This window comes from Rhinolophus sinicus, linkage group LG03, assembly GCF_036562045.2.
Source record: "Rhinolophus sinicus isolate RSC01 linkage group LG03, ASM3656204v1, whole genome shotgun sequence".
Lineage (NCBI taxonomy): Eukaryota > Metazoa > Chordata > Mammalia > Chiroptera > Rhinolophidae > Rhinolophus > Rhinolophus sinicus.
The window spans coordinates 79,625,458-79,650,291 of NC_133753.1; the positions used below are offsets into that span (position 1 = coordinate 79,625,458).

General features: G+C 40.6%; 1 protein-coding gene across 5 annotated transcripts in view; it reads left to right on the top strand.

The window, feature by feature from the left end:
* AKAP6 (A-kinase anchoring protein 6) overlaps window positions 1–24,834 on the top strand; it is a 461,784-nt gene that overhangs the window by 94,621 nt on the left and 342,329 nt on the right. For 4 of the 5 annotated variants that reach the window (XM_019754535.2, XM_019754539.2, XM_074328129.1 and 1 more), the window contains one exon: window positions 17,183–17,540. In XM_019754535.2, coding sequence (XP_019610094.2) covers window positions 17,217–17,540 — 324 coding nt within the window. In that variant the 5' untranslated portion in view covers window positions 17,183–17,216. Of the gene's footprint in view, window positions 1–16,840; window positions 16,964–17,182; window positions 17,541–24,834 lie in introns of those variants that run through there. The other variant, XM_019754536.2, reaches the window with a different exon arrangement.

The following is a 24,834-nucleotide window of genomic DNA, read 5'->3' on the forward strand; positions in this document are numbered from 1 at the left end:
TATTCATGGCAATTACTGATTTACTATTTCTCTTCCTAGACATCTACAGGAGTGGCTTCTGCAACAGACTGATAGGAAGAGGTCTTTCTTTTGTTTTCCAGTGCTTGTTGGTAGAATGTTTTATTTTCGCTCCTACTGCAGCCTTTTTTTCTCTCTCACACGGTAGTGCTATGTTTTCTCTGCACTATTCTAGCTTCTCACACAATGGGGGGATTCCTGGGAGATGGGCTTCTCCTCTGTTAACAGTTCGCCTGGGTCACAGGGCACAGTGTCTGTGTGGGTATGCGGAGAGCTTTTGAAGTTCCAAAGCCCTTCCTGCACCAGATTCAGAGCCCGTATATTTCAGCACTTCTGTTTACTACTGTAGGGATCCACCCAGATAGGTGGGGACAGGGATGAGGTGAGTTGTGAGAGGTGGACCAGAGCAATGGTGGCGCCCACCACCATAACCGGTCCTGCTTCCACAGCTTCCTCCCCTTTGCCGGAACTAGTTGGGCTGCAAATCTGTGTCTGCAGTCCACAGTTCTCAGAACAGCAAATATTCTGTTCTTTTGATCTTTCACTGCTACTCTTCCAGTTCTAGCACCGGGCAGGTGGGGGCGGGGCGAGCTCTGGGAGGGTAGGGAGGGGCCCGCTAGTCTCAGTGCATAAGGCTTCCATTCTCTGCTCGGCAGTGAGGGCTTAAACCACCGTTTTCAGCCTTCTTCCCTCAGTCTTTTCTCTGAGGTCTCTGCCGTGAGTGTTGTGTTCAGCCATGTTATATGCTGTCCCCTCATCCCTGTGGGCCATAAACGGAGCCCTAACAGTCCAAGTTCTTCCCTCTCCCAGAGCTGCGGTAGTTCCGGGATGCAGCGAGCTCGGAGCACTGAGTTAGGTCTGCGTCCTGGGCTCCCACGGCTCCGTCTCTGCACTTCTCCTTTCCCTCCTCTCCCACACGCGGGATTTGCCCACCTTTAGGTGAATTCAGTAGTGGGACTCTTTGTCTTGCCTGTCTGCTGTGCAGGGAGTCCTTTGTGGAGTTTTAGTTGTTAGATTTGTTGTAAATTCCAGGGGAGATTCACAGAGGCTCACCTCATGCTGCCATTTTGATGACATCTTCTCTGAAGAAATCTTGAAGGCCAGGAAGGAGTGAGATATATATTCAAAGTGCTGGAAGACAAAAAAAAAAGTCCTGCCAACTAAGTGAATGAAATGCAAGAAAACACAAATAGACAACTAAACAAAATCAGAAAAACAATGCACAAACAAAATGAGTTTAATAAAGAAGTAGAAGTCATAAGAAAGAACCAAGCAGAAATATATCTTGAAGGCAAAACTGTCCCTCAGAAATGGAGGAGAGATAAAGACATTCCTGGACAAGCAAAAGCTAAGGGAATTCATTACCACTAGACCTGTCTGACGAGAAATTCTAAAGGGAGTCCTTGATGTTGAAATGAACACTAACAACATGAAAACATATAAAACTCACTGATAAAGGTAAATATATTGTCAAATTTAGGATACTCTAATAATGTGATGGTGGTGTGTAAATCACTTTTAGCTCTAGAATAAATGTTAAAAATGATAATATTAAAAATAACTATAGCTACATAATTTGGTAATTGATGTACGATATAAAAAGAGGTAAACTGTGACATCAATAGCATGAAATGGGGGAAGAGAAAAGTGCAGTTTGCATTTTTTTTAATGAGGTTGAAGGTAAGTTGTTATCAGCTTAAAATAGACTTATATCTATAAGATGTTTTATGTAAGCCTCATGGTAAGCACAACAAAAAACCTTTAATTGTTACACAAAAGATAAAGAGAAAGGAATTAACGCATACTGCTAAAAAAATAAATCATAAAGAAAAACAATAAGAGAGGAAGAAAGCAATAAAGGGACTAAAATAACAGACAGAAAACAATTAAACATAAATAGACCAGATTCTCCAATCAAAAGATATAAAGTGGCTGAATAGATTAAAAAACAAAAAACAAAACACCAAGATCTAACAGTATGCTGCATACAAGAGACTCACTTTAGTTTTAAGGACACATATAGAAAGTAAAGGAATGGAAAAAGATATTCTATGCAAATGGTAACCAAAAGAGCAGGAGTAATATATTCCTCTTCTTCCTTATAAATCTAAATCTGTGTTCTATTAAATTTCCATGTTATCTCACATTATGGTAGAAGCAGAGAAAAAATCATATTCTCTCAGCTGTTTGTGTTTTACATTATGTTAAAAAATGAAATAAAACTAAACTCCCGGCTTATAGACTCCAGCTTAATTAAAGGTCATCCAAAATGTACTTATTTTAGAAATGGAGTCAGCTGCATGTTAGTGAAATATTCTGGATTGTTCATTTTCAGACCTAGGGAGTTAGTTCTGTATGACTGAAGCATTTCTTGTGGAGGTAACTCATTCAAAGGGCCTTGAGCATCCAAATCAATGTTTGACTCATACAGAACTATTAACAATGGTAGGGGCATGGCAAAGGGTACAACGAATGGAAGCTGTGACAAGCAGAATTTGTCTGAGACTCACTGTATTTGGCTGCAAATGACTAAGTAAGACCAAAATAGCTGTGTCATGTGATGCGTGATAGATTGTGAGGCATTAATTGAAACATTATAAATGGATGGTTTCTAGAGCCTGTTTGCTGGAGAAGGATCAGTTGTTTCTGAGTGTCACATCAATTGTAACTTGCTACCAAAGCAAGATACGAAAAATTAAAATAAAAACTAGGGACAGTCATCTTTCAAGGAGCCGAATAACCCTTGGATGACAGCCACTCTTGGATGATGCCCGTGTGCGTGGGTGGTGACCACAGCTAGACTGAGTAGTGGTAAGTGATACAATCAAATGGCTGCAGGGTTTTGGCTTTCATCTTAGGCTTTAGCACTCTTATGGCAGAGGGGAGAGAGTATGGATTGGTCTGGCACATTGTTCAGCATTTTTTGTCCTTTATACTCTTGAGATTTAGAGGGAAGCCTACATTTAAAAACTAAAAACTTTTTTTCTGTCTTTGCTGAAAGGCAGATCTGGTAAAGAATCTGGTAATATTCAATCTATGACTGATTTTCTGGGATTGATGAAGGATGTGCTAGGTTCCTTTTAGAGGCTTTTATAACATTGGCTCTTTCTCAGAAGTTTCTAGTATTTCTATTTATTTCCTTAAGCAAGAGAATAAGTAATTTATTAAGAAAAAGACCAAAGTTCAATGAAAATGAATTTATGCTAAGCTGGTTTATGCCTCATGCTTTTATTGTCTACCAGCATCACAGAATGGAAATATTTGGGGGTTTGTACTATCTATCTGCTTTTAGTTAGAAAATATGTATTTTTATTTTTCTTTGAAGGTCCATGATGTATAACTTGTATATTTGTTCTAGGGATTATTTTTTAAAACACGAATTCATGTCAGAACAAGTCATACTTTATCAGACACTGAACCTTCAATTTAGATGGCTGGTTGGGCAGAAATGCTTGACAGTATTTAATGAACTTGATGCATTTTAAGCAAAACCATTGTAAAATATTTGAAATAAATAGATTCTACCTTGCTGAAATTGTTTCATTGAAAAGCAGACATAATACCAGACCTTTAATTATCCTTTAGTAATAAACATTCGGAGGGAGGATCTCTGATCACATCAGACATTCAGCTAGTAAGAGCCTTTGTCGTCTCCCATTAGTAGTTTTTAATCTGACATCAGAATCCTCTAAAGAAAATTCTGTTTGCATGTTTGGGAAGTTAGGGTGATTGGCAAACAATAATGAATAGGAAATAATGCTTTTGGAAATCCTGGTCTTTATGAGAGTTCGTCACCCGTGAAATGCCTTCTGTTTATGAAAGAATAGCAGTGTGGGTAGTTATTTGATGTTTTCTCATGTTGCAGCATGAACAACAAAAACAAATGTGACATTAGTTGAAAAATTTGGCTTAAGTTCATTATTTGGAATTTCAGCCTGATTCAGTTGTCTTCAAAAATGAAAGCCATTCACTCCAGAATGTACCTACCTGTGGGACAAATGATGAAATAACCTTACCTTCAACTTGATCACTGACTCACCTGGCTTTTATTACGAGATCAGATTTAGTTCATAGGAAGCAGTTCTTTCTTAAAGGAATATTTGAGTGAAACAAATACAACCTTGTTATTGAACTGAGTCACAGTGAGCATTTTGTAATAAAAAATATGGTGTTTTGGGAGGTGGGTAGGCACAATTGTAAACTTAGCATTTTAACTGAGTGCCCCCTCCCAGTCTTGTGCTATTCTCTACCAAAAAACAAGCAAAAACGAATCATTTTCAAAGTCAAATAAGTTTGAGAACAATTGCACCCCTGTTTGGAGAGGCTCAATATATTTGAAAGTATTGAAGTCCTGTTGTGCAATTAAAAAACTCTTTCATTTTTTTAAACTAGGTATTTTTAAGTTTTATGTTTTTAGACAAAGAGTTAGGAATCAAGTAGTTCTGAGTTTTAAGACAAACAGCAGTCCCCAGACCCTCGTCTTTTCCATTTCCCATTCTCCAGGGACAACTACTTCTCATCCTTTAGCTGATTAGTTTTGTAATTACCTCCATTTTGAAACAGTACAATAGTGGGACTATTTCCTGAGTATTTTTTTCTCATGTCTTTATCTGTTGGCTTCTCAGTATGAAAGATAAGAATTTATTTAGCTCCTTCCTCTGCCCCATCTCTCTCTCTCTCTGTCTCTTATTTTTTCTCAGAGGAGTGCATGTGTACGTGCACACACACACACACACAGACACACACACACGCCCCTCCCCTAGTCTTTCCTGTACCATCTCACTCTGTGGCTCTCGTGGGGTACAGTTCTATACATGCATGTACACACAGCCCTCCACCCCCTTCTTCGTGTAAAAGTATGTTGTAATTTGGATTATATAAACAGTTAGTGTTTGTTATTAAGAATAAGTAAATGCAATTTTTAGCTAACCCATGTAGAGTAATATGATTCCTGTTATATTTTTGTACAACTTTGTATGGTTTATAATTATTATTTGCTTAGCTTTCTATGTGTTTATCTGTAATTCAACCCCCAGTTCTCCACAAGTTGAGTAAATCTCTTCGAGGGAGGTAGGTTCATTGACATCAGTTTTTCTCTCCAAGTTGTCTGTTTGAAGCTGTCTTTTCGAGAGTCTTCTGACTTGTTCCAATCTGGACTGGATGGTTTCCTTGCCTGGTACACAACTGCCATCCTTACATCTCCCCTTCCCCATTACCCTGTGGTGCTAAGTCTCCTGTTTTCTGCACCCCATGACTTCCTCTTTCTTGGTTTACTCTTTTGTTTCTTTTTGTAGCATATGGAGACTCTGGTATCTTGTGAGAAAAGTGTGTGGGATATTGTTTTATTTTTGTGAACTTAAAAATCTGAAAATGTCTTTATTCTCTCTTCACATTTGATTGTTTATCACTATATGAGTCTTGTTATACAATTCTATACTAGAATTCTTTTTCCTTCTTAAGGTAAACAACTGTCTCCTAGCATCCAAAATTGCTGGTATGGAAAACACATTCCTGTGTGTCTCCCCTACTCTCAATATCCTGCTTCACTTCTGGCACTTCAGATCACCATATATGTGGTGGCTTTTCCCACACCAAGTAATTCCGTGATACCACAGGAGTGTCCTGTAACTTAACTCTTTCTGACATTATTGACCTAACGATAGTATCAAATCCCACAGTTTAGGGGCTCAGTCCCACATGACTGTCTCCTCCCCCCATTCACTTCAGATGCCAATTGCAAGTGCAGGTTGTTACCTGTGGATCTGACCAACTGGCTATAAATTGACCACCTCCTCAATCTCGATTAATTTGTAGAACCACTCACAGAATGCAGAAAAATAGTTTACTTACTAGATTACCAGTTTATTACAAAGGATTTTATAGAATACGAATGAACAGCTTATGAAGAGATACATAGGGTGAGGTCTGGAAGGGTCCCAAGCACAGGAGCTTCTGTCCCCGTGGAGTTTGGGGTGCACCACCTTCCCAGAATGTGGATGTGTTCTTGTTTACTAATCCTGAGGCTCTCTGAACTCTATCCTTTTGGGTTTTTATGGAGGCTTCATTACGTAGGCATGATTGATTAAATCATTGGCCACTGATGATTGATTGAGCCTCTCTTTCTTCCCCAGAGGTTGGGGGATGGGACTAAAAATTTCAAATCTCCAATCTTGGTTGGTTCCCTTGACAACAAGCCCCCATCCTTATAGGCTTTCCAAAAAGTCACCTCATTAACACAAACTCGGGTGTGGTTGAACGGGTCTTGTTATGAATAACAAGACACTTCTTTCACCTTTATGATTCTGGAGCTATTTCAGGAACTAAGGACAAAAGATCAAATATCATAACAAAAGTTGCTCCTATTGCTCTTGTGCTTAGGAAACTCCCAGAGTTTTAAGTGCTTTGTGCTAGAAATGGGGACAAAGACCTAGTATATATTTCTCATTATAAATCGCAATATCATAGTTGATCTTTCCAAAGCAATGTAATTTATGATTCCTTGTGTTGGGGAGGAAGACACTTTTCCTACCATCAAGGTAGTATTTTGGCTGTCTAATAACTGAATAGACATGAGACAGATTAGTAAAATAACCAAATTTAATACATACATATGCATGGAACCCTGCATACGTTAAAGAATCAGAGATCCCACATGAACGAGGGGTTCAGAGACAGAAAGGGAAAATAGGTAGATAAGACATTCTGAGGTAGGGGTGAGGTAAGGAGCCTTGGGGGCTTCAAAGGGGGCATTGCAGGATAATAAGAAGAGCAGCCATTTAGTAAACAGAAGTTTCCCCTAATGTCAGAGTGATTGCTAGGCTCACAGTCCGTGCTGCAGTCTCTTCCTGCAAGTTAGGCGGACTTACCCCGGAGACTCTCAGAGTCCCAGGAGCTACCTGGCACTGACTGAGGCCTCCGCGGTAGCTGTGGCACGAGCAAAGAACCAAGCACGCAAGATCTTAAATCCCTTTCAATATGCTCTTTACTCAAACATCAACCATCAACACACCAAACAGTAAAGCACACAGCACAATACAATAATTGGGAAAAACAGAGTAACGAGTCAGTCCCAAAGTCAATCGGAGTCCTCGTGGAATAAGGAAGGGGGTCTGGTCGGGGAGGTCGGTCCTGTAGAGGTTCAGTCTGAGCCTGATGGAGCAAACGGGTTTCTGGAGCAGAAGAGCAGCACGGCCACCTCTCAGGTGAGACTGGCTCTCTGAGCTGCCAAAGTCGTCAGCCCTTATGCAGTTCTGAGTGCCTTCCTGATGTCACCTTATCAGGACAGCCAGCCAGCGACCCTGACGTCCTCATATCTTCAGTAGCAGACCTTTGGAGGGTAGCTGGTTACACCCAATTACCGGGGTAACGGGGCAGCTCCCTGGGCATTGTCTGCTAAGTTCTCTGCACATGTCCAAAATGGAGTTAGTCATGCTCGTTCAATGTGGAGTCACTCTTGCTCACACAAAACTCATTCTAACAGCTTCCAGGGGTGCTTTACACACCTGTGCTCTATGTAGGTCAAGGCCCCTCATCAAGTTCTTCTAAGTAGTTAAGGGGTGGGGGACGGGGGGGGGGGGCAGAAGTTTTTCCTGAGCCCTCAGCTAAGTTGCTTTTAGCTCAAAATAATCTGCATACCACAGAAGCACATTTTGGGGTGACTGGTTCTGAACACCTTCATTTGTGTATGCCTCTTTCTTCAACCCAAAGATCGTTTTCCCTAATATTCTGATATTTCAAATTAAGTACTTTGGTATGTGCCTTTCTTTTTAATCTAGAAACTCATGTCCTACATTTTCTTCAAAGACTTTCTTGATGATTTTCTCCTTTCTCTTTCCTTTTGCCTTCAGGAATTCCTATTCTCCAGACATTGAATCTCCTGGATTGGTCACTACTTACCTAACATTTTCTCTCCTAATTTCTATTTATCTTTTTGCTTTACTTTCTGTGAGATTTCTTCAACTTTATTTTCAGTAGTTGTAAGTGAAATTTTCCTTTCTGCTATCACGTTTTTATTTTTCCAAAACTATTTTTTGTTTTCTGAATATTTCTTTTTAAAAATAAAATTCTGTTCTTGTTCCATGGGTACAATATCTTATCCCTGATAATATTTCTTTTTCCCTCAAATCATCTCCTCCTTGCATAATCTGTTTTCTCCAGGTTGAAGTTTTTGTTTGCTTGCTTTGGGCTTGTTACCTATATTAGAGTTTTACCTCAATCTCTGCCAATCCTTGCCTGCCTTATCATATTTAGGAGTAGGAGACTAGAAAGCTGACTGAATACTCTGAATGTGTGGGCAAGCCTATTGACCGTGAATGTCACCTATTGATCTGAATGTGCCAATTTCAGTATCTTGTCTTCTTGGACCGATCAGATCTCTTAGAGAGAGGATCTCTAGTCTCTTTACTGGAGGGTCAGGGCTTTGGAGTGTCAATTTTGGGAAACGGGCTGTGGGGGTGTCAGCACTCAGAATAACTATGTTAACTCAATCCTCCTATTTTCAAGGTACTTCTGTTATCAACTGCACTCAGCGTCCTTATGTCCGGAGAACCTTTGATTGATCTTTTCTGGAGAATAAAGCTCTAGTCTTCTACCAGAATTGGGAGTAGGAGCAACCACTTAGCAACACAAAATAAGGAAAGACCTAGAGTTCTGGTTTTTAAATAGTTTTCAATCAAAATTAATGTTCTTGATGTATCATTGCATTGCCTCTTTACCCAGTTAGGTCAAACTCGAGGTTTAGGGTACAGTCCTCCAAGATTTCCAAGTCTGCCCAAGACTTCTGACACAAGCTACAAGTTCAGGAGTCTCCAGGGCTATCCTCGCTTCAGACCAGCTGGTTGTAAATTTGGGGGTCCTCAAAGACTCCTTCTGATTTCATAATTTGATAGAATATCTCACAGAGCTCAGGAAAGTGCTATATTTATTATTATAATTTTATTACAGCAAAAGGATACAAATCAGAACCAACCAAAGGAAGAAACACATATGGTGCAGTCTGGGGCTGAGAAAGTTCCAAACACAAAGCTTCCATTTCCTCAGGGATGTGGTACCCTCCTGTCATTGATGTGTGATAATACTCATGGAGTATTGCCAACCTGGGAAGTTAGGTTGAGCCTCAGTGTCCATAGTTTTTATTGGGGCTTTGTTACTAGGCATGATTGATTGCCCAAAGCCCCAGCCCTCTAATCACATGCTTGGTCTTTCTATCTGGCTAGGCCCCCATCCTGAGTCACCTTGTTAACATAAACTTCCAGGTGTGGTTTGAGGGGCCCACCATAAATAACAAAATTACTCTTATTGGGAAGTTCTGAGTGTTTAGAGGCTACCTCCCAGGAGTTGGGTAAAAAGCCAGATTCCTCTTTGGGTAAAGTCAATTCTTCACTACACACTCTTCCCTCTCTACTTTCAGAGGTACCTGGGTCCACCAATTTCAGAATACTTAAAGGATTCTGAAGTAAAATCAGGTTGATTCTTTTCTCTCTGCACTGCTGGCTTAGGACATAACTTTCTTGAATCGGCTAAGGCATTTATCACTTGTTCATCTGATTTGCAGCTTCCAAAAATATTATTGTTTCTTTTGCCATTCTTGATTATTTCCACTAAAACCCAAAACCAAAAAATCCTCTATTGTAGTGTTAGTGGAGTTTCTGGAAGGAGCAAAAGTAGATACATATATTCAGTAGCTATCTCTACCCAGAAATCCCCCAGCACTATCTCAATTTATTTGTCAGTAGCAACTTTTGGTAGAATACCTATTAACACCAGGTAAATGAACACTGAATTTGCAAACACTTCTCTATTGCTGCATTAATATAGACAACTAACAAATTTAGGCTTCCGAATCTTTAAAAGGCTCACATCCTTTCTACTTCACATATTGAGGTTACAAAAGATAAATAGCCTCTTATCACTTATTGACTGGGCTGATAATATGGGGATAGAGGAGGATGTTTTAACTTCAGTGTTATCTATTTTTACAATGTTTTCATTAATTTATATTACTTTTTAATTAATTTAAAAATAATTTTAGAACAAGAACAAAAGTAAAACATTGCATAAAAAGATCCTTAAAAATTTTCCTCTTCAAATATATGATGCTAGGTTTAATGGAGAACTAAAAATGGAGAATTCTTTTTATATTTAATGGAGTAGGTAGGACAGAGCACAGAACTCCTTTAATCACTCTAATCTAAAAGTCAGACTTGTAGTATTCCTCTCTCTCAATCTTTCTCCCTTTCTCCCCTGTCTGTCTCTCTTTTTTTCTGGAAAGAGGTTTTTAAGGTTACATGTAATATTGATGACTGCCTGGAAAAGAGGCTGTCTCATCATGCTGATTTCTCATTTCATTTTCTTGGTAAATAAGAGTACATATATTGACATTTCTGTCCTATTCTAGGATACAACTCTAATCCTATTTCTCTTTTGATTGTAAAAAATCTTTTTAGAGTTCCTGCTCCCTGTGAGATTCATTCCAAACTCTATAGCATGGTGTTTGCAGCCCTCTTATAATATGGCTGTAACTTAACCGGTAGCTTTATCTGGTTTTCGTCCCCATCGAGCTCCCAATTCCTCTCAACATGGAATTTTTTGTTGATTCTCCCAACTTCTTCGTGTTGAGGTATCTTTGTCCAAGTAGTTCCCCCAGCCTGGAATTATTTCCTCACTGTTCTTCTATCTCTGCCCGTCTAAGTCCATCATTACAGGCTCATCTCAAATGTTACCTTCTCCAGTAAAGGTCCCCTCTTATCTTTCCTTCCACCAGGATTTATGCCACTCCACTGGGGACTCACAGGGCATTGTTTGCCCACATCCTCCCTGTGCAGTAGGTATTAGTGGGTGAGCGTGTGTGTGAGGGAAGAGTGGTGGGAGGGAAATTGTATTTATTAAACTATAATTTCCTTGAGGGTAAACATGATGAGTCATATGTACACATAACACCTTATAATGTCAGTTGATTTGAAATGAACCTTGTTTGATTTTCTTTGTGTTAATAGCTTGGACAAAAGCAGCAACTATATAAATGATGTACTAGAGTTTTACAAATCCAGTTCCTCTGAAGGCATTTTCTTGAACGACAGAAAGGTAGCTGCCTACTGCTTAAAGGTGATTATTAGCAAGTTGGGGTGGGGGTAAGAAGTATGAATGCCTCTTAGTGTTCACCGAATCCAGATCCAAATCCTCATTCGCAGATGACTGGCTGATGCAGCCAAATAAATCTCTGAGTGACAGGAAATGACTACTGTCATGGGGGAAAGAAAACACTGGCGGTATGATGACTAGCTGAGTCAACCTGGGGGGTCCCTGCCACAGGAGAGGAATCTGAGCAATTGGGAGGTGGCGTGGGAGTCGGGGATAGGAGGGGAGTTTGAGGGAGGAAGGTGATGGATGAAGTGTGTGATGGCTGACAAGACTCTGTTCTCTGGGTGAGGGAGTTAGTGGCGATTGAGGGGAGACCTGGGAGCGTGTGCATGGTCTCTGTGTGATTTGCAGTACGTAATCAGCCATCTATCGGGGCACAGCCCTACACAAAGGACATACTAAAGGGGTAAAAAGAGAGAGGAAACATCAATAACACCACAAAGATCTTTACATTGTAGAAATCTGAGCCTCACTATTTCACTATTTTCATGCTGTCTTACCTTCCCTTGCCCCCCCCCCCCCCCCCACACACACACTTAAAGCTTTAAGTTCTTCTCACTGATATCCACTTGTAGGCTGTTCTGTTATGGTGGGAGGATTAGAAAGTGAGACTGATCTGGATTTTCCACTGCGGTCTCACTAACCCATGTCACTCCAGGTGACTTCTGGAGGGCATGGGGCCAGGAGAAGGAGGAATCAGTGATTATGGAAACTTCTTTAAGAGCATATTACAAAAGCCACTGTCTCTTTTCCCCCCAAAATACACATTTAACTTAATACTTGGCAGGAGCTCTTGGCTCTCTTGTTTAAGAGTTTAAAGTCATTTGAAGTGTCTCAACTCTTGACCTCACAGAGACCAGGAAGGGAGGCATACAGCACGATGTAAGACTCGATGATGACTTCGAGCCTCATTCATCTAAGTAGACTGCAGCATTTAGCTAAGCACGTTATTAAACGTGCGATGTTTTGTGTTATCTTTGCAGAGCCTGCTTCTAGAATCCTGGCGTCAGACACAGGATGCGCCTCATTTCTTTTTCCTTAATACAATCAAAACATGAGAACTAACCTTAGATGAGAATCAAAACGTTCCAGTGGAACATTTCTTTTCCTTTCAAAATTCAGTGTCTCTATGAATAACTTCACTCTATGAAGAGTGATTATGAGAATCTGAAAGAAAAAAAGAAAAAAGAAATGAAAAAAAGAAAAAAATGAAGGAGCAAAATGGACACTTAGCGATGCCTAACAATTTTCTCTACTTCAGTTTTATAACATGTGCTTTGTAGCAAGTAGGTCTGGTAATTTGGCTAGCATTGTGCTTTAGTCTCTCACTTGTTTTTTAAGGAGTAAGCGGGGCATGGAAAGATTGAGAGTAAGTATTTAGGCTTAGGTTGATTTCCATGATGCTAAGATTGCCTCTCAAACTACACATGATGATGCTGTTGTTTGGAAAGAACAGTTTCTTCCTAAGAAAAGGGAGAGAGAGTGAACCTATTTAGCGCAGAAGGGCTCTGTCAGCTGGTTATGTTAATATTGCTCAACTGATTTATTTGTACGTGTATTAATTTATTCTGTTTTAGGGTTGCTGTGTTTTAAGGGTATAACTTGGGTTCTTCTGAACTGTGATTGGATGTGCTCTGTCCACCCAAACACTTTTCCATAGCAATCCTTGTTTTGGCAACTGTCTCCTTTTTCCCAGCTCACTTATCGCTGCTTGTTTGCAAAAGGCCTGCCTATAACTGCACAGGCCTGGAGCTTATACATTAGCTTCCAAATAGGGACAGCATAGCCCTCTCTTTGTAAGCAATGTAGGCCAGTAAGGGTGTATGAAGCTGGTGCCTTATAGACTTGCCAGCATCCTGCTGGCATGGGGTGACCCTGACACTGGCCTTTATCTTGTTTGGCCACAGGAAGAGAACCCGAGGGGGGAGAGAAGGAGGAGCCAGACGCTTAATCCTGAAGGACCTTTAGGGAGAAAAGCATTTACAGTGTGAGTACAGTCGGCAGATTCCGGCTTTTCTGTTCTTTCACTTAAGAGGGAAAATTACAAGAGAAGGGAGAAAGAGGTAGGCAGTTATAATGGCTGTGTAGCTGCATTTTTTGCCTGCTAGCTGGATGGAAGTCACTCTCCTGATTTAAATGTGTCTTATTCAAATCGAATGCATTCTGCTAAAGACAGGTTTTGACTCAAAACTTGTGGACTATCAGGGAGACAGCAGAACGGGTCCTTATTAGTAAGCAACCTGGGGTATGTTCCTTCTGTTTCGATAGGATGATTAAATAGAATGTGATGGGAAAATCCTTCTCACAAATTAAAAAAGGAAAAAAAAATAACTTTAACATCCTTACTGCTTTCAGCTTTTGCACTTTAAATGTTAACTCTTCTTTGGATTTGTGGAAAGGAAAGGATTTGATCTACGTTATTTTTAACAGCAGTTGGGATAAAGGTGGAATTATCTCTAATGCTGGAAGGTGGCCACAGATAAGCATGTGATGGGAGGAGAAGAAGCAGAGGTCACCGGGTTCCAAACAGCTGGGTGATCACTCCTCTCCTGCTAGAGTTGTAACTGGGTGGGTACCTGTATGCATTTGGGTCAATGTTTTCATTTGCATCTTCAGAAATTGTTATGTACTGGCTTTTTTTCCCTTCGTTTTTTCAGAATGTCCCCGTGACTAGAAAGGAATCTTATTGCAAGATGCCTTGTAAAGGGAGAGTACAAAACTTGTAGTCTTACAGTGCTGAGAAGAATGTGTAGACTTGTGCTGAATTTCCTACTATTTGTTTACATTCAAATGGAATCATTAATCTGAGGGGAAAGCAAGCTTGAATAGTCATGCTAAGGACAGGAAAAATATACACAGAAATTGTTGCTACAAGTCTCCATAACGTGAAGCAGTTTTCTTTTAAATTATAAATTTAAGTTTTCTTGTAAATCAGATTTGACTGTGTGAAAATCAGAAATAGAGTTTGGTTATCCATGGATGGCCATTTAAATGGCAACTACTGGAATTGAAAATTAAATGTTTGTAGTAACTATTTTCTATGAAAATGGGTAATTAATCAATTTTCTGCCACTTCCCAGGCTTGCTATGCTATTATGACACACACGGTATTTCTTTTCCAGTGGCAAAGGTATATATGTTTGGGAAAGTAAATAGAGAGAAGTTAAAATAAAACTTGAGTAAAGTGCAGCTTTGCTTTACTTCTCTGGGTTATGGAAATTTTCTTATTTATAGTCTGATCAGTAAATATAGAAATTTCACATCCAAGTTGAAATGTTATAATGCAGGAAAATTTTGGTTTGGCAGCTTGAATGTAAGGTTTCCTTGCTCTTTACCCATGTGTGATGCACAGCTATGTTTTTGTTTAATGTTTTTATTTTATTCTGTTTGTCGTCTACATGTATAACCACACCTGTGTTGTCAGTCTTAAATTGCAAACTCCCAGGGGGATAACCTCCCATATTTGTTCTTCTGGAAAGAATTAACAACACATAATGTGTAAATAACGACATACAAATGTGTTTGCATGGTAAGCATTTCCATTAAGTAGGACAAATCTATCGATGCTGTTTTGTGTGCTTAATCTTTCCATTAAGTGGGGCAAATCTATTGATGCTGTTTGTGTGCTTTGATAAAATGGAGGGCCATCATTTAGTATCTACACAGCTGTCAGTGTAGGCAGGATGCTTCCAATGGCGTTGAAATCTCTGGATAAATAGGTAATTACAGAGCCTTAGAGTCAGATGGGATCTTACTGATCATCTAGAGCCTAGATTCTAGGCCAATTTTGTCATTTTCCAGATGAGAAAACTGAGACCCAGAAACATGAAGCCTCTTGCCCCAGATCACACAAAACTGCATGTGCCTGTTTGATGTACAGACTGATGGTATTTATGGAAGTGTATGTTGGGACATAAATTGCATTGAGTCAGTTCTTTTGTATGTTCTGTAATTTACAATAAGATGTGTATTCCAGGGAAGACCCAGTCTTGATTTAGGAGTTTCAGAGAAAATGCAATGATCAGGCGTCTTTTCTTCAGTTATACAAGGCTCTTGGTCAGAAGGGGCCTGGGAGTAGCTTAAAAAGCGCATTAGCATTACTTTGTTTTGTGCACCTGAAACTTAAAAAAAAAAAAAAAAAGTGCATTGTACATGCTCCAGGCATTTCGTTTTCTGTTTTGGATGAGTCAGGTTTCCTAGAAAAAGGAATCACGGTGACACTAGTGTCATCATTTATCACCAGGTCTGTGACCTTGTACCAGAAACCTTTGTTAACCCCTTTGTTTATCATATTCCTTCTCTGGGATTGTGATTCTGAAACGTTTCCCTCAGAGGGCAGTGAATTGGTTAAAAATGTAAAAGTGCTTTGGGAAATCAGAGGCTAGGGGATGGCTTATAAAGAAGTCGTATGGTAGCTTAGGCTTCTGGAGGTTTATCCCTCTCAGTGACATTTTGCATCTTCTAATTGATTAAAAAAAAAATAGCCAGGTCTAGTATTATTGTTATTTTAAAAACTGTCTGTAAGTGTAGCTGAAAATGTAGGGCATGGATTTCTCCTTGTAATCAGGCAGAGAAAGTTGTTGAACTGAAGCCTAAAACCATTCTCTAAGGGAGGAATAAAGTGATAAACCTACTTTATGACCTAATATTTCGACCTTTGCAAAGAACTTGGATATCAAAAATTCATCTGTAAACCTCCTTATCATTTAATTTAAAAATAAGATGCTCAAGAAATTGGAGAAGGGCAGAGCGCTGCAGTATTGAGAGGCCTCTGAAATAATTTGTCATAAGAGTAACTTATTTTTAAGGCTTTTGTCGATTCAACAAGTGTTTTTATTCCCTGTGCCCATTCCTGTATGGGAAATTACATGTTCCTAGTTAAATTGGGTGCTTTCTTGATTTCCACTCCCCCTATTTTGTAGGTAAAATAATTCTGCTGTTGCTACTAAGTGCATATTAAAAAGCTAAACAATTTACCTTAAACAGCAACCTTACTTTATTATAACTTACACTTACATTATTTTAATATATTTGATTAACATTTATATGGTATGTGTTTAATTTCTCTTGAAATTCCAGAGCCTCTAAAAATTTCAACATGACCAAATATTAATGTCATTTAGGTTAAGAGTTAATTAGATATATTCTATCTAATTTTCGCAAAAGTAAAGGTTTGGTATAGTACTCCATGATGTCTGTTTATCTAACAAATCATAGCAAGGAGCAACCTCTCCTGAATTCAGCACAGTGTTTTTACTAATTAGAACGTGTTCCCTCTCTAGTTAATCCTATGTATTGACTCTATTGGAAGTAATACTCAAAACGATGCTTGGACCCTTGTAGTTGAAAAGCCCCCCAAAATAGTGACTTAAACAAAGTAGAAGTTTGTTTTCCTCTCAATAAAAGAAATCCACCCCAGGGCTGGTACAGTAGCTCCTATAGTTATGTGTAACCCATATTCCTACTACTCTGCTCTACCAGCCTCTACCTGACACCCAAAGGCATCTCCTGGTCTGAGATGGCAACTGGGACTCTAGCCTCCAAGTCCACGTGACAAGCTAGAAGGAGGAGGAAAAGCAACAGGCCAAAAGGGGGCCCCTCTAAATTGAGCCAGCTCCCTTTAAGCAGCTCTGCCAGATTTGCTACACAGGAGTTCCTCTTACATCTCATTGGTCAGAACTTAACCACTCGGCCACACCTAGCTGCGATGGAGATAGGGAATGTCATTTTCACTCCTTGGCAGAGATACGCACAGCTGAAAGTCAGGATTTTATTACTAAGGAGTGAGGAGAAAATGGATGTCGGGGTAGGCAATCCCACATGGTTTTATGTTCCTATTATATGCTGAGTCTTGGGGCTACTATGTAGAAACTTAAAACACCTCTTTCTGTTTTTGCAATGAGCTATGGTTTCTTAATTTAGAAATCTGGCTTAATTTAGAAATCCTGTTTCTTCGGCGAAGTATCATTTCTTTATTTGGCAATCTTGCCTGACTCTTGCTTTCTTCTTTCCTCTTGCCTTTCAGCTGTTTTGGAAAGGAGTAAGGTTTAGACTTCTCCATGTTAACCATGAGCGTGACACTTTCCCCCCTGAGGTCACAGGACCTGGATCCCATGGCTACTGATGCTTCACCGATGGCCATCAACTTGACACCCACCGTGGAACAGAGTGAGGGAGAAGAGGCGATGAAGGATGTGGACGCTGACCAGCAGTACGAAAAGCCCCCCCCACTGCATACAGGGGCCGACTGGAAGATTGTCCTTCACTTACCTGAAATTGAGACCTGGCTCCGGATGACCTCAGAGAGGGTTCGGGACCTCACCTATTCAGTCCAGCAGGACTCCGACAGCAAGCACGTAGATGTGCATCTAGTTCAGCTAAAGGTAAGGAACGCCCCCAGGTTCGGGCCCATCCCGGGCACAAGTCTGAAAAGGGCTGTGGCACCGAGAGCCTGTGTTCTGTAATTCTCAGTGAAGAAACGTCCAGGAGCAAAAATAGAATAACAGGTTTGAAACCATTACCTTTGTAGATAAACATGGACAGAATTCTGTCCTGATTTTTTACTTCATAGGCTCAGTGTCTAGAATAAAATTGACCTTAGAGGGTAATGTGAAAAAGTGGGGAGCATAAAAATACTACACAAGGTTTAATAAATAGACTCTCAGAGGTTAAACATCCAACTGAGTTGTGATTGTGGGGACGTGTATGTGATTATTATCTTTTTGTTGAAGTTGATGCCTTTGTGGCAAACAGTGGATTCTGGCACGATGAGGAGGGCAGGGTTCTCTTTTCAGAATGAGTCCTTTTATGCAGGTACAATGCATCATTGCAGAACAAAGGTGCTTTTATAACAACTAATCTAAAATTCAGACATGAAAAAAATGTGTGTGGCTTCTAGAGCTCTTCATAAGCCTGACTGTTGAGAATCATGAAACGGAGGTGCTATGAAAGACTGCTACAAGAGAGATTTTGGCCCAGGGACCCCAAAATACAGTGACTCTTGCCCGGCCACAGCCATTCCTCTCTTCTGGGTCCCTGAGGGAAATGCATGTTCAGACCAATGACTAGCAAAGCAAGGAAGATTTATAACCAATCAGGGTGTTGGTTCCAAACCCCAATATAAATTTCTAGTCAGTTAAATGAGATCCTAAGGAGAATTCCTTTACCTAAGCTGATTCATCCTAAATGGGTTTGAAACCAAAGACCAAACAGATTTTTGGCTCTTAACACTTAAGATTATAGCCATCAAGTTGTGAGGAAAAGATGCAGGGTTAAGAGAAAGCATGTGCCCCAAAGCCTAGAGCAGAGCTGCTTCAGTGGATCCTGGATCCAGCTGCCACATGAGAGAATGTCCAGGAGAAGGGTGAGGGGGTAGGGAAGAGAGGGAGAAAGCAGAAGAGCCAGAAGGTCAAGGTGACTGGCCATCTTGCAGGGTGAGCAGGCCTGGGTGGTCTTCTATCTACAGGTTCTTGGGAAGGAGAAGGCACAAAGGGTAACAGACTGATGGCTAGGAACTGGCTTCAGTGGCCTGCAAGCCTGGCTGGTTTCCCCGCTGTGGCAGCAGGGAGCTGTGTCTCAGTCCCTGGAATGCAACCCCTTTCATCAAAGAAGCAGCTCTCCAGCTCCTCAATGCTGGAGTGAAATGGAAGTCAGGGGGCTCCCCTTCGCCCTTCCCCTTCTCTGTTCTCTCTAATGCTACCCTCCCATCTGGCTCCCATAAGTAAATACAGGGTTGGGGGTTTGTAAGAAAAGTTGACGGTCGCTCTCCAAATTCTTTCGGATTTACACAGAAGAAGTGGTAAATGATAAAGGAGAAGGGGAGGCTGCTTAAGTAATCCTAAAAACATTCCTGTGCCAATTTACTTCATTTAATTACATCAATAATACTGAAGTAAAAATGAATACTTTAATTCCAAAGAGGAATGTAAAGTGTTTGTACCATCAACCAGGGTTATGTTTAGTGTTTGAGGAATCACCTCTAGGGTGATGGGCTTGTCTTTTCACCTTGGAATTGCCTATCTCCTTCTCACCTCAGTCAAAAGGGATCTCACACCTGCCTCTATCCAGCTCTGCCCCCAGTGTGGTCTGTCTCCCCTGCTGAGAAAGGAGCCCCAGGAGGGCAGGAAGTCAGGACAGTAATCAGTAGTCATTAATCAATCCCTTTAAATGCAAGAGATGAATTGAAATGATTTGATGTGAATTTAATTCTAGAGTTTCTATGATTGCTTTTTGGATGCTTAGACATCAAATGATTTAACCAACATTCTCTGTAATGTCCTCAAATATTGTGTGATAACAGAGCCCTTCAACCCTGAGCCTCAAGTCAACAGCTCTGGTCAGCGAGTTATGGCCTCCTCTTCACAAGAGTTTAGTTCTGGTCTCCTAATCTGCTTAGTTAAGTTTCCCCTTTATTGGTGTACTATTTCTTTATTGAACCAAATAAGCACTTTGATGCATTTTATTAAAAAAAAAAAAAGGTTTTAAATACATGTCAGTTTTTCCGATTTTCACATGGATCCACAGGAATAAAGGGGAACCTGGGCACGGTGTTTTTTTTATGTGTGGAAACACAACAAAACAACCTTGTGAAAAGGTAAAGGACCAAGCATGGGGCCAGGCCCAACCTGGGCAGGGTCAGCCATCTGCTATGGGGAGTCCCAGCTCGGCACCCACTGCCTTGTTAAATTACTCAATTTATTAATTTGCAATGAAAAATAACTGTCCCAGGGATAGGAATGCCATGGCTTCAAGGCCCACCTAGGCGCAGATAATTTACATATATATATATATATATATCTCCACTCCAGGATTCTCCCAGGAGCCCCAGCTGCCTGACATTTCTACTTGTGTTTCTTCTGAGCATCTCAAACCTGATATGCCCATCAAAAAGCTCTTAGTCCTCCCTGCTCACGCCTTTCCCCACTTGGCCTTCCCAAGTTCAGTAAAAGGCACCACTCTTTGCCAAGCCAAAGCATGACTTCCCACACCACGTATGTTTCTATTCACAGGTCCTGGGGAATCTGTCTCCACAATATGCCCCAAAGCCTTTCACTTCTCCCCAGCCCTGCTACTGCTGCCACATCAGACTTGCCTGGGCCACTTTGAGGGCTCCCTCTGGCACCCTGCCGTTCATCCTCCACACAGTAGCCAGTGGGATCTTTTCAAAATGTAAATCAGGTCATGTGACTCCCTTTCTTACTATGGGCTTGCAATAAAATCCAAATCTCCTCCTGTGGCTCTGTCTCTGCCAGCTTCTCTGGCCATGTCTTCTTGTTACTTCCCCCTTACTCATAAAGCTCCCAGCGCATTGCAAGCTCCAGAGAAATGTTAGGCTAGTTCTCGCCTCACAGCTTTTCCTGGTCCCTCTGCCTGGGATCTGTCTTCCTCTCTCTTTGCCTGGCAGATTCTGGATAGTCATCACTCAGTCAGCCAGAGGTACAGCCAGGTCCTAGCAGGTGAAGGCACAAGCCTGGGAGCGGGTTGAAGGGGACGTGGGGCCTGTGTTGTGTCTGGTGAAGGGCAAGCACACAAAAGGAGTTACCCTTACGTAGCCTGTCTACATGCCTCACACTCCCTCTCACTTTGTTGCTGTAAGTTTTATCATCATAGTCCTCTGTACCATTGTGTCAGTGTATCACTTAAAAAAAAAATTTAGGTGAAAAATACTGTTAAAAAAAAAATTCAGCTGAGTAAATGTGAAGACCTATTTGGAAAATGCTCAGGGGAGGCTTAGTCTCTGGTTTTATATTAAATGTCACTTTCTCAAAGTAGCTATTCCTGATCCCTATTCTTAAAACCCTCATCCTCTTCCCCAGCAATTATCTAGTCCATTTTTGATCTTATTTTTTTTTTATAATGGTGCTTATCACTAGCTGCAGTTATTTATTTGTTTACTTGTTTGTGTTAGCCCCAAGGACCTCAGAGGCCTAGTTCTCCACTGTATCCCTGTGGCCTCCAACGAGGGCTGGGCGCTTGGTGGGGGCTCAGTTCACACCTTGGTTGGATAGATGAGCCCAGCTTTGCATGGTTAGCGCCTTCTATCATAGACAGGCTTGCACCGGAAGTCGCACAAAGAAGGCTGCTCGGTGAGGACTAAATGAGGACTGAGGCATTGGATGAATCAAGGCCCATCTGCATTTGGAGCATTACAGCCCCATCAGGGAGAGTCTGTGAGTGGTTCAGAAGCCCTGGACATCTTGCCTGGGGAGTTTGCCTGGGAGGAGCTCTTTTTCTGTAGGTGTCTGCGTCTGGTCCCGACCCACCATCCTTTCTGTTTGACTCCTTCTTTGGTAAGGGTTTTAGTAATAATCGTACTCTGTGGTCTTCCAGACCTGAAGCCACTCTTTTTCTTTAAAGGTAATTTTGCTTATCTCCTGGTCATTGTGTTGCTCTTACAATGCATTTCTCAGAGACTATGCTTATCAATCTTATTTCCAAGTTCTTAGGGGAAGTTTTATTGTAAACCCCAGGATGAACTACAAACCACTGCTATGAAGTTCCCATGTTAGGGGAGGTGGGGAGTGATTGTTCTAGAGAGTGAACAAAAACATCTAACCTTAAGATTAAAGTATACAAACAATGCAGTATATTATACTGTGTAGTTTTTTCCATTATTTTTTAAACTGAAAATGTGACCCACGCATTTTGCTTCTTAGCTTTCAGATATTCTTTAGTAAGAAGTACGAGAAGCCAGCAGAACCATTTTTAGAAACCCTCCTTCTCCTCCTCCCCTTTGGATACAGAGGCTGTGCAGGAAAACCAGACCAAGAACCTTAAAAGGTTTGGACTTAAACTGAGACTTCTGGTCTGGATGAACGTATTTGGGTGCTAAATAGGCAAATTAGGCACGCCTGCTTACTGATGAACAGTCTTCTTAGAATATTATTTGTATCCTGGAAACATGCTAGCAGGAAAGAAGGAAGGCTTAGACTAGTTAGCATAAGCTAAATGATGTGGCTGGGTGGCAAATGGAAGTCATGAAGTGACTTAGCCGGAATCGGCATCCCAAATAACCCATTTTAGATAAATTCTGTTCTCAGCCACCTCCAGATAAAATTTGTGTCTGGTTCTTTGATTTCGGCCTGATTCTCAAAGTGAGAACCCAAGGGGCTCACTCATATGGGGTCTGGACGGCTTGCTGGGAAGAAAGGCTTGAATTCTCTCCATGGCTGGGGTTGGCACGTCAGATGTGCCTGATGGACTGAAGATGGTGCACATCTTGGGATGACGGAACTCCTGGGAGAGGATTCACCCTCCTTGTGGAGCAAGCAGCCTCCCCAGCACAGGAGGGAGAGGAGTGGTGGTTTGTGGTAAGGTATGTTCCAGGTCCTGGAACCCATCCTGAGCAGCCACCCCTGGGCACGTGGGTACCCAGTGAGGGGGAAGGGCTGTGGGCATGACTTGGAGGAACTGTCTCCGCTGGCTTTCCACCTGGGCTTCTCTGTTCCATAGAGGGAAAGAGTGTGCTCTTTCTCCCACTGTTGGAGCATAACTAGCTGAGCTTTGCCTGAGGTGACAAAGCTCGTACCCAAGTAGCAGCTGTGGAGTCCAGGATCTGCAGGCCATGGCAGTGAGCTACACTCAGGGTTGATTCTTGGGCACATCTGTCACATGCCCTAGGATTCTCAGAAATTCTTGATAAAGGGAATTCTGAGTGGAACTGAACTTCTAACATCAATAGTTTAGGGCTTGGAGGATTCTGATCTTAATGTCATATGACCAAGTGTTAAAACCTGAGACATTCGGTTTGTCCCGTCTTAGAGTATTTCTAATGCAGCTTAAGTTAAATAAGTTCCAGTTTAAGATTGAAGACAAAAGATCTTTATTTTCTGGGAAGAATAAATATTTATTTATTTTTTGCCCTTTAGACTGCTGTTTTCTAGAAGTATGTCTCAATCCATTAGTGGGTTGTGAAGTCAATTTAATGAATTAAAGAGCTAAAGTGATGAAATTACATGAAGTAAGGATAAGTACTATTTTGTGAAACTTGGTTTTAGTTATGTACATATTATATATGTATGTGTGTGTGTGTATATATACAGCATATATATGAATATATATAAAATAAACATGTCGAGCATATATACAGAGGGTGCCAAAAAATGTACACACATTTTAAGAAAGGAAAAAACTGTATTACAATTGTAATATTCAATATATACTGATAACAAAAGATGAATACAAGTCATGTGTATATATTTTTGAGGCACCGTCTGTATATATTTGGTCATCATGTAAAATTTATATCTTTCTCTGAGTCAAGGCCAAATAGTTTGATAGTTACTGCTTTAGATCACTCTCAGCTTTCCTCAGTATCTTTGATATGTCCTTTAATTCGGGAACATATTATATAAGTAAATGCAGCCTGGTGCTAATTTCTGCAGCATCAGTGTTTTTTAATTGTACGGGATCAGAACTCACATGAAATGCCCATGAAACTGGCAATCCCAAAAGCATATTCCAAATCCTAGGAAACTGGACAATGAAACTGATTTCTCTGTTGGTGGGTATGAGGATGTTAAAATTTTAAAAAATTTCTCAAAGCCCAGATTTGTGGCAGGGATCACTTCTTTGGTTGATGTGTCTTCCTTAAGGGGTATCTTCTCAGGGGCTGGATATTAGGTATCAAGTGTCTTGGAATGGTTTCAGGAAAAAATTTTCCTATTATTAGTACCTAGATTGTATAAGAATATTTGATATAATAGACCAATAAAACTGGATGAAATAAAAATAATGTTTAATGCGTGAAAGGCTAATTTTAAATATTTAGGAGACCCAAATATGTGGAAAAATCTCTCACTTATTGAATTATTGTCTCCCCACCCCACTACACACACCTATCCAATGCTGGGAAAAAAGCTAAGTGCTAAATAAATACTTTTTGGTTGTTGAATGATTAATATATTTTCATCATGATTTGGAGAGATGGTATAAAATCTCAGCTCTAGCACATGTTTTATACGGCATATGAACACCTTGGTTAAGACATGAGAAAGGGCCACATGGGAAACTTCACTTTGGTGGTTTCTGACACATATTATTATGGAAGATCTTTGGGTGTGCATGAATCTTAGCCACGTGCATTAATGTATTTAGAGCTTGGGATGGGAGACTTCATTATCAAGGTGGCCCAACAAGTCTACTAGAATATCCAGCTGTGTAATTTTTAATTAGCATGGAAAATGAGAAGTATCATAGACATCACAATTTGAAAGAAACCATGAAAACAAGATTTAGAGAAAAGTAATAAATATAAAAGGACTTGAAAATGAGTCCAATGAGAAAAGTCTTAATAAGCTGGCATTATTTTGATTACAGAAGTGTTATTGGGATTTGTTACTTAAAAAAATAATAATAATGGGTTTCAAACAATGTCAGCATGAAGTATCACTGAGCAACAATAGCCATCAGTTTTTATGGTCTTAGGGGGTTAGGTGTTTTAGGGGCAACCCACCAGAATTAGGATATGAGTTAACTCTGCTCTTGCCTAGAGAGTGTTCAGTTCAATAGCATTCACTGAATGCCTGATAGGTACTGGCCATTTTTAATTACAGTATTTTATTTAATTTTCACCGTAAGGAAATTGAATCTTAGGAAGGTCAGTAGGTGATCAGCTTGGGAGTCAAGCCACGCTTGTTGAGCCTCAAGCCTAATATTCTCTCCTCTTTGGTGCAATGG